We start from the raw sequence: 15,624 nt of genomic DNA, 5'->3' as shown, positions 1-15,624 counted from the left end.
ACTCGTGGAAGTTCTCCTGCTGGGGAATGCCCCTGTAATCCGGGATCAGTGCACTGAAGAACAGTCTGGAACGCCTGGGTAAACTGATCCAGACGATGATCCATCTCGTCCAGACGAGCCTCACAGGAACCCTGAATTCCCACCGAAGCGGGTCTCATGATGGTCAGGATACAGGAAAACAATGTAGTCAGGCAAGCCGAGGTCAAACACAGGAATCAGGAAAGTAAACGCTATCTGGGCACTAGTACAAGGCATAGACGACCATCAGAAGGCAAGGTGTAGCTGGTCTGAGAGGTTAAAATGGGGAACCGCGGAGGAAGTCCGAATCTCCCATCAACCCATCATGACATCACTTCCGGTGTCCGTGAATCGCGACCATTTTGAGTGTGGCGTAGTCTCCCTTCATAAAGCCCTTCAGTTAGGGAGTTCGCCAGAAGCAGGACGCCGTGTACCAGGAGGTCTGCCTCTCCTGCGCGGCACTTCAGAGGATGGCAGCGGAAGTGACCGTGCGGTGGAGGGGGATCTCCCTCTCCTTTCTGGCAGCTGCTGCTGCGGAGGTGGCCGTACGGTGGAGGGGGGTCTCCCTCTCCTTTGTGGCGGCTGCTACGGAGGTGGCCGTGCGGTGGGGGGGTTCTCCCTCTCCTTCGTGGCGGCTGCTGCGGAGGTGGCCGTGTGGTGGGGGGGTTCTCCCTCTCCTTCGTGGCGGCTGCTGCAGAGGTGGCCGTGTGGTGGAGGGGGGTCTCCCTATCCTGCTCGGCAGCTGTTGCGGCAGCGTGGGAACCGGGGACAGGTGAGTAACACATATGAATTAATATTTACTAATAACTTTGTATTAAAACTTAGTTTGAGAAACACTGTGTTTGGGTTCTTGTAGCTTTTATTATTATGTCAGTAAAATAAGAAGGTGAATAGAGAGAGGCCATTGCGATAGAGATGAAAGTGTAAATTGTACGTTTTTTATTACATTATTTTAAATTTTAAAAAAATTGCATTTTTTTATCCGATTAATCGATTAATCGAAAAAATAAATCGCCCAACTAATCGATTATTAATATAATCGTTAGTTGCAGCCCTAGACACAACTACCTTAAATTGAATACAGCAGGAATGAACAGTTTATTGTTGTAAACCATGGACTCATATAGCCACAGAACTTCATTAACATAAATTAACATTGATAAACAGGTACATGTAGACAACCCAACCTTTAATCCCCTTTAGCTACTGAATCTCCCCCTGGCAGCAATCCTGTTAATAGGATTAGTTTACACATTGGAGTTCCTGCCTGTTTGGCAGCCAGGCTGGAGACATCTCTGAGTACCTTGGGCCCCTGTATGACAGGTCATTCTGTCACAGTATGTTTTACAGTGAAGAACTGCTATATTTTCTCTTGTTTGGGTTTTTAACGTAGGGGTTCTGTCACAATAAGGGAAAATGTATCAAGATCCAAAAAGAAGTCTGAAATGGCTCTTTAATCTCTAGGTATTTGCAATATTTTGTGCTTTTCTTGTAGGATTACAATATGTCACACACACATTGACTAGGTACACCTTTTCACTAATTTGCACCCAGTGCATTATTTGTTTCCTGGATGAAAAAGATATTGTTAGACAATTACCGAAAGTTTTCCTCCCCAGATACATTGTATAATATGGTAAAGCCATGCCTGTCACTGCTTGACTGGAAATCAGTGACAATGTAGAACGGAAAAGGAACACCTTCACGAGTGGGTAGGTCTTAGAAAATGAATATAAAAATAAATTACAGTACCCTACAAATCTTGCTGCTCCCGCAGATCAACACTCCTCATAAGTGTTATAACAAATGGTGTATAGGCAAAGGTCGGGGCGCATAGATATGTGGGAAAAAATAAAACGAATATAGTGTAATAAGTTCGTACGAAAAAAATAAAAATAAAGATATTTGTTGCACTCACAAGTGTATTAGAAAATGAAAGCTCGTCAGAAATCCATACTCTCTTTCGTCTTTGGAGCTTCTGTGTAGAAGATAGGAAACGAAATAGTGCAATAAAACATAGATTTTGTTTAATGAATATAGATTAAAAACTTACAAACAAGTAGGCATAACGACTGGGTTATGCGTAAGAGCAGTGTCCTTCACAAAGGTAAGTGGATGATCAGCAAGTCCTTGTAAAGTCCAGGTTTCAATAGTTTTCCAAAAGTTTTCCAAAATATCTCAACGCGTTTCGCCGATTTTTATCTCGGCTTCCTCAGGAGAAAATCAAGAAATCAATCTGTATCCTGTCTGTGTTTTCGCGGCTCTTTTAAAGGTCCCGGCTCGCCGTCTTGTTCTGTTTGCGTCATTTCGACGTCATCACGTTCAGTCTTTTCTTTTTTCTTTTTTCTTTTCTTTTAAATTCCTCAGGATGAAATGACAGCAGATGTTGTGGAACCCTCTGCTTCATCGTATCAACGGGACTCGTAGTCGCCAGTATTCGTGAATCGGTAAGTGTGTAAAATAGATTTATACAATTAAAAACATGACATATAGAATGTTTTTCATTTAACAATCTTTTCTAGTTACAGGGATATATCAGCGGAGCATCGAGGGACCCACAGAGGGAAAGACAGACAGGCTGATTCAAGATAGAAGACATCTGTGTATGTGGTTTGGCATCCGTCCAAACCTCAATAGGTAAGTGAAACAATGTAGCAACTTAGTAACAATGTTAATTGGTACCAATTTAAAGATCAAATGTGTTCAATGAATGTATTTTTCTTTTCCTAGGAATCTATCCTGTTAGACAGAACTCCCACACGAAAAAAGACATCAGAGAGAGATATAGAAGAAAGTATTCTGATTGTAATCTCGCTAATTGGTTAATTGAATGCTATCACGATTATGTTACTGATATCCATCTGTTCTGTGGTTGAACAATTAACCCACAGATGGAACAAACATGGTGTAGAAATGATGCTATTATAGAGAGAAATCTTGTAAATATCATGTCTAAAAATCATGTGTATAAAATCGTGTACATAAAAAATGTATATGAATAAAAACTATATGCATAATAAACGCATGTATGTAATTATAATTAGTATGTGTGATAAAATATGTTGTAAATAAAAAGATGCCACTTTTCAAAATATGCAACTATTTGTTATTCGAAACTGGATGCACTTATAATGCTCATTAACGTTAGAGACTTTAAGTTAACAGTAGCAGCTTTTGTTGAGAAATAAAATTTATTAAAAAAAGTGTTTTCCAGATAAATATTCATTTAATGGAGGGCTCCACATAAGTCACATAATATGCTGGTCCTTTATGAATAAGATTTAGCAATCACATCTCTTAGAGGTTCAGATCAATAGCTTGGAGATTCTGAGAGTCTGCTGGGGTTTCATCATCAACTAGGCACAGAGGATTTTACCAACTTTAGAGGTAGCTTGTATATATAAAATACATTTAAAACAGTTCACTGTTTGAACTATGCATTATGAAGGGGCAGCTCTGAGGAATTAGCCAGGGATGGCCCTTAATAATCTATTGTAAATTCGGGGGAGTTTACCCAAAGCGGATATATTAGTGTTCTCATGTTCAGGGATGGGAGTGCTGAAAGGTGGATATAAGGAATATCAGGAAAACTATTTGTAGAATAGGTCTTGGAATGTGATCCAATTTCTAAAGCTTTATATGATTTATTATGAATCTTATGAGCTGTTTTATTTAGTGGATTCCCCAGACCACACTTGCCTTAATACATAATGACAGCTGTAGACATGATACGGGGCCCTAGGCTTCTATAGCCAGGCTTTGTAAAGACTCCTATGATTTTTTATGTCAGTAAAGTTACTCTTTTAACCCTTTGATTGCACAGAGTTAAAATATAATATACATACTCTGAGCCATATCCAAATGCAGAATTCATGGTAGACAAATGAATGCTTTCTAATAATGAATTGAGTTTGTGACAGAGGCTTTATGCTTCAAAGATGTTTCAAATGAAATAGTAGTAGGACATTGGGAGTTGCAGGTCATATTGTGTTATTCTTATGCTATTGTACTAATGCAATCCAACTAGAGGCCCCCTGGCCCTATGAAACTGATTATGGTCTGTCATTGACCCTCAGCCTGCCTGGAAACTTCATAGGTGACATTATAATTAAAATACTAGCGTACGTGCCCCTCATAGAATGATGTGAATGTTTTTTTTCTCCTCTATCATTCTGTCCACTCTCTTATCTTTCTCTTGCCTTCTCTTTCTTTCATCTCTCTCTCTCTCTCTCTCTCTCTCTCTCTCTCTCTATCTTGTCTCTGTGTCCCTTCATCTTTCTTCCTTTTCTCGCTCTCTCTCTCTTCCCCTCCCTTTCTCTGCTGCACTTTCTTTTTTCATTCTTCTCTCTTCCACTCTTTCTTTCTTTTATCTCAGTTCTATGTTTTTTGAGTCCCCCCCCACACAACACTATTTGGTAAACTCTTTGATTTGCGCACCCAACACTATCTGGAAGCCCTCTAACCATACACAACACTATCCAGCAGCTCTGTCCCATACAAAGTCATCTGGCAGCCCCCACAACATCAGACAGCCCACCTCCTTCCTGCAAAAAAACATCCTGCAGCCACTCTCCTCCCTGCACACAAACACCCTGTGACAGCCTACCTCCTCCCTCCACACTACACTATGCACACCCTCTCCGTTTGGCATACAACACTATCCGGCAGCCCCATCCTTCATGCACAAAACATGATTCTTCAGCCCCTCCTTCCACACAAAAGTTCCAACAGTGACAATATTATATGTATAGAGATTTGTTTGATAAAGTTCCCACTGGAACACAAACTAAACAACACACTTGGGTAATACAATCTTGCAAAAAGGTTTATTACATCCAGCCAAAACAATTGATGGTATTTTAACAAGATGCTTCACTAGCCTCAACAATGTTTTTGAAAAAATCCCAGATTCTGTTGGCTTGCGACACCACATTCCTTCCTGTGGTATTTGTACACTGTATTCTAGATGTTGGATGATGTTGCATCTGTTCTTTTTTTGCTGTCTCTCTGTTTCCTATTCCGTGCGTGCAGACACAGACGCAGTTGGAGCATGCCCGAATTCGAGAGCTCGAGCAGAATCTACTGTTTGAGAAGGCAAAAACTGCAAAGCTTCTCAAAGAATTAGAGGACAAGAGGGTAAAATGAGTCAAGTGACCCCGCCTGCAGTACCATACGCTTGCCAGCTTTTTTTATGTTCCCAACAATGGACCCAACAATTTATGGTTTTATGTTGCTTCAGTCCATTTTTGGCTTTTACAGTTTTTTTTTCGCATTCATATTTATTGCTTCCTAGAAGAGTTATAAGTTTACTAGCATTTCCAGGCTTAAAGCAGTAGTACTCATAACTTATTATTTTATTAATAACAAATTATTTGTACTTAATATGCCAAAAAACGTGTTCCAAAAAAGTTAGAAAAATATCTAGATATTTAAACATGTAACTATAGAAGATAGTACATTGTAATTGGCTTAACCAATACAAGACATGTTGGTTGTTCTTGTAATTAAAGAAACATCCTTTCTCATTTAGGTTCCTTGGTCCTTGACTCTGTATACAAAAAATGTATAAATTTTCATTACCTTCTGTCCAAATTGCTATTTGATGTATTACTTGTTATGTCCTGTTTACTCATTGTACAGGGCTGTGGAATACGATGGTGCTATGCAAATCAAGAAATAATATTTTACAGACGTAATTTATTTTTCAGTTTGAGGCAATAATGATATTTCCAGTAAGGCTATCTTTCAATATTTAGTGATACAATAGCATGACAGGTCAACTTTGTAAAATATACTTTTGGCTTAACATTAAATATGCAAATATTAAGAAGCCTCAATCCATAAACAGAAAGTAGTGCTCAATATTGAAAACTAGATAATAAACCTCAAAGAACCGTAGGCAGAACCTCACAGAACCTCCTCCCTTTGGCTCTCTCTGTGGTAAAGCATAGTGACATAAGGACCATCCACCCACAACCAAGCTCCCACATGGTGCTTCTCACCATAGGCTGAGCTCTTCTGTTTCAAAACTATGCAATGACATGCAATGACTGCGTTACTCTCGTAGTTACCCAAGTCTATCTTATTATAGTGATTAAAGTACGCATTTAATTTCTATTAATTGATTCTTAAGTGTAGATTAGTTCTAAAAAAAAATTGTCTCTATGTGTTATAATGTTTATAATTGCATTACATAGTTTCGTATCAGCATAAATAATTTGCCATGTTTGAAAACGTGCAGTTATCTTAAATTGCAAATACATTTTCATGCACTTCATTTTTAATTTGCTAACAACTTACATTCATATTGCAAGCCTCCTTTATTTTACACCAGGATTTATGAACCTCAGAATATTTCAACTGTAGTGCTGCAGACAGCAGTTGGCAAATGCTAAGAATTCTTAGTGCGCTGTTCCAAAAAAGAATAGTATAGATTTCTAAACACAATGTTAAATGTTCATTGTAATAATGAGCACCTTGATGAGAAGCTAGTGGATTAAAAGTAATACCATAATTTTAAAATTAGATACACTGTACCTTGGTGTAAAATAAGTAATTAAACATTTACATTGTCATGGTTTTCACTATTGTTCTTGAAACTTAGCTGTAGAAACATTAACAAAGGTAATCTATATATAGTCTAATTCTCCATATTTACTCCCGTTTCTGTAGCTTACAACTGTAGCAGAGCAGTCCAGAATCCAACAGTTGGAGGAGGAACGGAGCCTTCGTCGCAATGAAATTGAGGACCTCCAACACTGCTTGTTGAACTCAAGCCAGACAGATATACCCGAGCATAGTCTTGAACTGCAGACAGAGGCATTGCGTCTCCGGGATCAGCTCTTATCTGCCAGCAAGGAGCACCAAAAGGAAAGCAGTCAACAAAAGGACACGTATGAGAAAAATATGAAAAAATACCAACAAGAAATTGAAAAGCTCAATGGGCTGAATGAGAAACATGTCCAGGAGATTGCAGATTTAAGGAAGAAACTAGAGCTAGCCACAAGGGAGAATATGGGTATGATGGACAGCTGGAAATCCAAACTGGACAGCATAGTTTCTGATCACCAGAAATCTTTACATGACTTGAAAGGGTCCCTGGTTACAAGCCCTGACACTCAATACAAAGAGGTAGTAGATCTTAAAGCCAACATGGAGAGTCTTAAAATGGAACATCAGCTGGAACTTGAGAACTTAAAAGCCAAGAATGAGATTGAAATAGCAGTTCGTATTAAGGAGAAAGAGATCCTTAAATCCAAGATACAAGAAATTAAGGACGAAATAGAAGGCGGCAATAACAACTGGAAAACACAGCTGGAATCAAAAACCAATCAACATCTTAAAGAACTTCAAGACATTAAGGACAAATACAGAGCAACAGAACAGCGAGTATGTGAACTGGAAAAGATAAACATCGAATACAACGACCAGACGCAAGCCATAGCCTTCATGAAAGAACAGATCTCCATAGCTAAAAAGAAAATTGTGGATTATGATTCCCTCCAGAAAGCAGACCTTCGAAACAAACAAGAAATCCAAAGATTGCAGGATAACATATTGCTTCTGGAAAACAAACTACAGTCCATGGAGCAGCTTCTCTCTTCACAAAATGCAAATGTATGATCTGTTATTAGTAATCTACCTTTTTGTCTAGATATCATAACCAAAAATCCAGCTGTAGTGGCACGGTATAAATGGAAGAAGCAAATCAGAATCTGGTTATTCAAGGAACATACATGCTCAACTCCTTCATATTTGATATCTGATTAATTGTAGCTACCATATTTTTATATGAAGCTGCTTTATTCTGGGCACATACCCTAGAAGGACAGTGATTTGACAGTGCTCCTAAAACATGACATGCAGTCGTTTTTAACTGTGTGGTTAGACCATTGGGACAGGCATAACTTATTTCCCCTCTTCATAACTTTATGAAAAAATTACAAAAACCCAGCTACTGTTCTTATTTCTTCATTTTGTAAAATGGTCCATTGCCCATTTTTTCCACTGAGTGTCTCTTATAGAAAATTATGGGGTAATTGCAGTCAACCCACAAGCTCTTCAAGGCATGCTTCGGTAGACTTGTATTCTTTTATATATCCTCGGTTTTGTCAAATGCCCTGTTGACCTTAAAAAATATCCTGGATGGCTTCTGAATTTTGCAGCAGTTATAGAATACTTTTATTTTAATAAATGCAAAAAAACTGCCCTAAAGTTTCTTTTTCTTAAACTTATAGTTTACAGTTTAGCTATACACCGATCAGCCATAACATTATGACTACCTGCCTAATATCTTGCAAGTCCCAGTTTTGCTGCCAAAACATCCCTGACCCGTCGAGGCATGTATTCTGCTAGACCTCTGAAGGTGTGCTGTGGTATCTGGCACCAAGGCGTTAGCAGTAGATCCTTTAAGTCCTGTAAGTTGTGAGATGGGGCCTCCATGGATGCATTCTGGTGCCATGTGTTCTCCAGGTTTGCAACTTGCACCCAGCCATCCGTGTGAAGTAAAAGAAAACGTGATTCATCAGACCGGTCTGGTGTCCATGTCCATGTCTCCATTATCCAGTTCTTATGTTTACTTGCCCATTGTAGCCCCTTTCGGCAGTGGACAGGGTCAGCATGGGCACCCTGACTTGTCTGCGGCTTTGCAGCCCCATACACAACAAACTGCGATGCACTGTGCGTTCTGAGACCTTTCTATCAGAACCAGCATTAACTTTTTCAGCAACCTGAGCTACAGTAGCTCGTTTATTTGATTTGACCACACGGGACAGCCTTCAACCCCCATGTGCTGTCGCCGGTCCACTGCTTTTCCTTCCTTGGAGTACTTCGATAGGTACTGACCACTGCAGACTGGGAGCACCCCACATAAGCTGCAGTTTTGGAGATGCTCTGACCCAGTCATCTAGCCATCACAATTTGGCCCTCAGATCCTTATGCTTGACTATTATTCCTGCTTTCAACTCTGAGGATGAAATATATCCCACCAGCTGACAGGTGCCATGATAACCAGATTATCAGTGTTATTCACCATAACTGTCAGTGGTCATAATGTTATGGCTGATAGGTGTATATTAAAAACCAACCCTGTCGGTACGATATTGAAGTGGCCAACCGGTTTTCAGGATTATTAGTCCCTATTAATTTACTTCTACCTCTTTGTAATTTTACTGTTCCTCTTTGGGGAGGGCTGATTTGGTAGCACAAATAACAGGGCAGCAAAGCTGGTCCTGGTACCTTTTGTGGCAGATCAAATATTTCCTGAGATCAAATGGTCCCTAACTTGTAAGATGGTCCTGTATCATTATGTTAAGTAAAAAAAAACTGTCATAAATGCTTTTTATTAATCAATTTAAAAAGAGTTATTCATAAAACTACTTAATGCTTTTCTTTAGTATAGACCATTATATTTCATGACATTAAGGCATGTGACTGCTGATTATAATGATATTATTTTACGTATTTGCACTAAATCCATTGATAAGGAATAAGTAATAAGTGATCCACATCTCATATGTTCCCCTTTTTTGTTTCGTATTTCTTTCAGGTGATAGAAACCAATGATATTTCTGAAGAAAAGATAAAAATGAAAAATGCATTGGAAGGTATTCATTCTCTTTACATATATTTCCCTTGTTACAGAAAAAAATATTTTATCAATCAGCTTAAAGGAAAATTGTACTGGAAAATAAGAGTGGTTGAATTACATTAGAATTTGTAGTGTTTTCTGATGTGTGCTGTTATCAGGGCCGGTCTGGGCAGGGTCAAATGTTTTAATCGGCAGTTAAGTGTTTCTTTAGGCAGTCCAATGTCCCCGCATTTCTCCAGGATCAGCATTATCCGTAGCACTCTGCATTGTCTTATGTAACAGAAGTGTATAAATAATTCTTAATGTGTCCTTGGCGATGAAGAAAAGAAATTCGACTACTCATATGATGTTATTTGGCATACAGATCTGCAAGTTAAGCTCAGTAAGCGAGACAAAGAGGTGTCATCTATGTCTTCCCACATTGAAGCACTAAGGGCTCAAATAACTGGTAATTATATGATTTAAATATTTCATACTTTTTTAGCTTTTTTTATGACCTATTCTTTATACATCTTCTACATCCTACTACCTTATTCAGTCTATTATGCGTTACTTGTCTTTCTTTTCCTTGCCTGTCCTCACTTTATGCTTCTTGCTCCTTCTTTTTCAGCAACTCAGTTTTACTTAATTAATCTGTTTTACGTTGTGTCCATTCACTTAATTCTCTTGCTTCCTTGTCACTGTACCAATGCTTCTTCAGAACTTTCAGCCATTTTGCATTTTGTTCTTTTTCATTCCCCATATCCATCTCCACTGACCTCTGTCCTTTATCTTTTTTTCCTTTATTCTCATTTTCCTCGTTTTTAATTATCGATCTCCCCCTTTCACTGATGTTTCCCCATTTCTTCATATCACTTTCAGGATGTTCTCTATGAGTAGGAGTAGCACTGAGCGAGCTAAACTATATGCTTATAATTCAAGAATTTAATTGAATGACATTCATGTTGTTTGTTGTGATCCACAGCTCTTGAAAACAGATGCAAATCAGGAGACAAAAAGGTGGATTCTTTAGTTAAGGACAATAAAAAACTAGAAGCTGAGCTAGAAGCCTTCTCTAGAAAATCCCATGACACATCAGGGCAGTTTGTCTTAATCAGCCAGGATTTACTCAAGAAGGAGAGGTGAGTAAAGCCTGTATGCTCAAATGATTTGTAACATACTTAGGCACCTTGTCTGTATGCAGCATGGTTAACATAATGTATAATGTATATTCTACATATAATGTATATTATATATATATATATATATATATATATATATATATATATATATAATACCCTTTTTTTTATAAACTCGGTTCTGGTTCATGAAAGCTAATTTTATGAATAAAATGGGACGTTCAAAAATATACTTAAGTTTATTGTTATGTTTGGCCAGATTACTCATTCTTACAATTAAAGAAGTGTTCATTTAAAATGTATAGAATTATTATAATTACAAGTTCTGCAGTTATTTGAGTTGAGTTTTATATCAGTTATTTTCATAAATAGCCCTTGATTTAATAGACTGAATTCTTGATTTGGCCACATTTGCCTTTGTTTTTGTGCTGATCATGTTGGGGGTTTTTCAGGAATTTAAATGAATTGAGAGCTCTTCTGTTGGAAGCCAATAGACGCTCACCAGGACCAGAAAAAGACTTAAGCCGAGAGGTTCATAAGGCAGACTGGAGATCAAAAGAACAGAAACTAAAAGAAGAGATCAAAATATTAAGAGAAAAGCTTATGATTTTGGTGAGTGTGTTGCATGCCCAGGCCATACAAGCACTGACATAAATACATTGATTGTATGCCCACCGTTGTTGTATATTGTATAATGATTTAAGTTTCAGCTGCAAAATATTTTTATTGTAGATGTTTTTATTTCTGACTCAAAAAGCATGTGGATTTTTTACAGTTTACATATCATTCCTTCCATTCTTCAGGACAAAGAAAAGTCTGTATCAGATCAGAGGCGTTACTCGTTAATAGATCCTTCGACTGAGTCAGAAGTCCTGCGGTTACAGCATCGTTTGGTAAGCACTGAAGATGCCCTCCGTGTTGCGCTGGATCAGGGCCATCAAATGGAGAAACTAATGGAGGCCATGAGAAACAACACAGAGAAATCTCAGGTAAATTCCTTACTCAAATACAATATTCATATTTTAGAACAGAACATCAAAACATGCAATGTAGTCATTTCCTCTTTAAATTACACAAGCACATTACTTTTATAAAAGTAACATTGTGAAGTTGTGTATAATGTTTTTCATATGGCTAGTTAAAGCAAGCTTCATATTTGTTTGCTATTTTGAGTACTAAATCATTAGAGAGTTATGATATAGGCATGATAATCTGACATTAAACATTGGAAACAACTTTGGCTTCTCGCGCAGAAGTTAAAATTATTATGATGATGTCAACACTCATATTGGCCAGGTTACTCAGGAACGGATTGAGGAACGCTTTACTCCAGCCCGCACATGCTAGAGAAGGTCTATTTAATATCCTCTATATCAGATTGCAGTGAACTCTTGTCAGGCTGGTGGTCCTGGGAAAGCAGACTGTAACTTGTAAAATGCAAGCTGGATTCTCAGTTTATAGGAATGGTGTGAAGAGAAAAAAATAACTAAGTATAGTGTCCCTTAAAGCTGTTACAATTTATATTTACCGTATTTGCTCGATTATAAGACGAGGTTTTTTTCAGAGCAAATGCTCTGAAAAATACCCCTCGTCTTCTAATCGGGGTCGTCTTCTAATCAGACCTCAAATAGAGGTCTGATTAGGAGACTAAGATCCAGATCCCCCGCACCGCTGCAGGGGACCTGGATCCTCCTGTCTCACCCCCCCCCCATCATACACACACTTACCGGTGCTTCCTGCTGTATTGCCGGGGCAGCGGGTTGACGTCTACGCGATCCGTGTAGACAACGTCCGCTGTAGCCGGAAGGAGGTGTGGCTAGCAGCGGGGGTTGTCTGCGTCCGTCGCGTAGACCTTCCCCGACTGTCAGAGATCAGAGTTCCCCGCACCGGTGCGGCACCGGTGCGGGGAACTCTGATCTCTGACAGCCGGGGAAAGTATACGCGACGGACGCATACAAACCCCAGCTGCCAACTCCACCTCCTTCCGGCTGCAGCGCAAGGCGACGTCAACCCGCTGCCCCGGCTGGAAGCACCGGTAAGAGAGGGCTGAGAGGGGAGAGAGGGGGAGGGGGGGGGAGAGAGAGAGTGTGTGTGTGTGTGTTAGTTAAATGGGGGCATAGGGCATTTCTGGAGTGGCGTTAAGGGGGCATTTAATAGAGCACTCTGCCTCCTGAAATGCCTTATACCTCCCTATATGCCACTCTGCCCCATAATATGCCTTTTAACCCCCTAAATGCCAGAGTGGCATATAGGGGTATAAGGCATTTCTGGAGGCAGAGTGCTCTATGCAATGCCTTTTAACTCCCTTAATGCCACTCTGCCTCCTGGAATGCCTTATACCTCCCTATATGCCACTCTGCCTCCTGGAATGCCTTATACCTCCCTATATGCCACTCTGCCCCATAATATGCATTTTAACCCCCTAAATGCCAGAATGGGATATAGGGGTATAAGGCATTTCTGGAGGCAGAGTGGCACATAGGGGGTCAAAAGGCATACCTTGGGGCACAGTGGCATATAGAGGGTTAAAAGACATATCATGGGCCACAGTGCCATATTGGAGTGGCAAGCCTGGGGGCAGATGTGCGTAACTGGGGGACAGGTTGGAAAATACAAGAAATAAAAACAAAAAAAATATTTTTCTCAATCATAGCTTTTATTAAAAAAATAGTTTACATGAATTAACATTTACTGGTAAAACTTTTTTCCTTTGGGGTCGTCTTATATTCAGGCTTTTTCTTTTTTTCCTAAGTTAATATTCAGATTTTGGGGGGTCGTCTTACAATCAGGGTCGTCTTATAATCGAGCAAATACGGTAGTTTCATTTTCAGTGTATTTATGTTCTTTTTCAACTTTTGTATAGGATATTTTATCATAAATAACTGATGCTTAATGTCTTTTCTGTGCACAATGTGCGCTTGGCATTAATACAAACAGTGATCCGCAGCTGTGATATATTTGCTTGATGCGGCTAATATTACCATTATCTGAGGAATTTTTTCATCGTGACTTTCAGTTTAGAATTGTTTGATCAATACACCTTAATGGATTTTGTGGCTTAGCAAATGAAAATTGCATCGTTTATCTCCTTTCCCACTTAGCTAACCATACTTCTTTTTCATCAGTGATCTTGGTAGCATATATTGTAGTTTGGGGTAGCCATATTAGTCCAGTGTATACGAATGCAAAAAACAGAATGTTGCAGAATCTTGTAATACCTTTTTTATTGGACTAACAGTATTAAAATAATAGACGAGCTTTCGGGAGTCCTCCCTTTATCAAGTCAAAAGCATTTCTCTTTTTTTTTCTCATTTTTCTCTGAGAAATGCTTTTGACTTGATAAAGGGAGGACTCCCGAAAGCTCGTCTATTATTTTAATACTGTTAGTCCAATAAAAAAGGTATTACAAGATTCTGCAACATTCTGTTTTTTGCATTAGCATATATTGGAAATACAAAAACAAAGTAGTCATTGTTTGGTTACATAGCATATGGGGCATTGTTAGTGGGACTTTGTGGTGCAGTTTCCACTTTTTGTGTTTTTGTTGTTTCTGTAAGTCAAATTGTTGTTTTATATACTACTTGTTATGTCCTGTCTACCCATTGTACAGTGCTACCGAATATGACGGCACTATAAAAAGGAGAAAAAAAAATATTTTTTACTACCTCTTTTTTTGGCAGGTAACTGGAAACTCTGAATCGGCCAATGGGATCCATCAGCAGGAAAAATCATATACACAGGAGGTGAGAACTAAAGTTACCTTTCAATATGCATATTTATTTTATTTGGTTATTTAGAATAAATAAATCTAAAAATAAAAAGGTTTTAATAATTGCAGAAGATCTATTATAATCTGGTTTTAGAGGTTAGGTTAGGAAAAATGTGTACTAATCTTTTTCAAGATGACTGTGAAAAATAAGCACACATCTTTTGTAACATCAGTTGAGACTTAACTTATTTGTCTTGAAGTTTGCAATACATAAAAGACTTATAAAATGTGACATTAGATAAGATCCATTTGGCCCATCTAGTCTGCCCATTTTTCCTGATGTAAAGACTCAGACCTCAATCGGTCCTTAGTCTTTTTTTTAGATTCAGGATAGCGTTATGCCTGCCCCCTTCACTTTATTAGACTTTACTACTTCTGCTAGGAAACGGTTCTATATATTTACCACCTCCCACCATAATTCCATTTACTTATGTATCATAGGCTGATACAAATACAAGGTTGTTATCATAATATTTATTTCTCCACATGAAAGGAGGTAATTAATACATTTCAATCTTGTCCATTTTGAGTCATTAATCAAATTTGATAACATTACTGGTTTGAAAATATACAGTATTTGGTAAAATGAACCAGGTTTGGTTATTTTATATATAATAATATATATGAGCCACTTCTATTAGCCTGCAAACAGCAAAGAAATATGCAAAATGACTAAACTTGTAATCCCTGTTTTCTTAATTGCAGGAAAATCCTTGACACCAACAAAAAAATTTACATTGTAAACCAATGAACTTTTGGCAAATATAGACAGAAAATCTACGTTGTAGCTGCCTATCAGAAAGAATTTATAGAGTATTTTGGCTGGAAAGACAGGACAGTGTTGCTTATGTAATGTTAGATATTGGACAATCATGGAGTGTACGTCTCACAACACAAAACTGAAATGAGACATCATAAAAGGATCGTACAAGAGGCGATCGTTGTTTTCTCATATTCTAGAATGATTCCTGGGTTACTCTTGTTACGCTAGACCAAGTAACATGAACCATGCATTGTACAAACTGGACATGACCTTGATTCAGACATCTTCAGATAACCATTCCCCACTGACTCTAACATTACACTACCTGTTGAGAAGATCTAAACTATTCTGGAAACCTGGAAGAAAC

The 15,624-nt window shown here is 38.5% G+C and overlaps 1 protein-coding gene across 1 annotated transcript; it reads left to right on the top strand.

The window, feature by feature from the left end:
* The first annotated feature begins 2,097 nt into the window (after positions 1 to 2,097).
* Positions 2,098 to 15,393, top strand: LOC128473733 (CAP-Gly domain-containing linker protein 2-like). Its single transcript, XM_053455975.1, has 12 exons — positions 2,098 to 2,125; positions 2,547 to 2,655; positions 4,394 to 4,433; positions 5,050 to 5,154; positions 6,691 to 7,635; positions 9,566 to 9,623; positions 9,972 to 10,055; positions 10,572 to 10,728; positions 11,178 to 11,337; positions 11,529 to 11,714; positions 14,406 to 14,468; positions 15,200 to 15,393. The coding sequence occupies exons 1-12, from the start codon at positions 2,098 to 2,100 to the stop codon at positions 15,209 to 15,211; spliced, it is 1,947 nt and encodes a 648-aa protein (XP_053311950.1). The 3' UTR covers positions 15,212 to 15,393.
* Positions 15,394 to 15,624: the final 231 nt, after the last annotated feature.

The sequence above is a fragment of the Spea bombifrons genome, chromosome 2 (genome assembly GCF_027358695.1).
Source record: "Spea bombifrons isolate aSpeBom1 chromosome 2, aSpeBom1.2.pri, whole genome shotgun sequence".
In the NCBI taxonomy this organism is placed as follows: domain Eukaryota; kingdom Metazoa; phylum Chordata; class Amphibia; order Anura; family Pelobatidae; genus Spea; species Spea bombifrons.
This window is presented reverse-complemented; position numbering and strand designations above follow the sequence as displayed.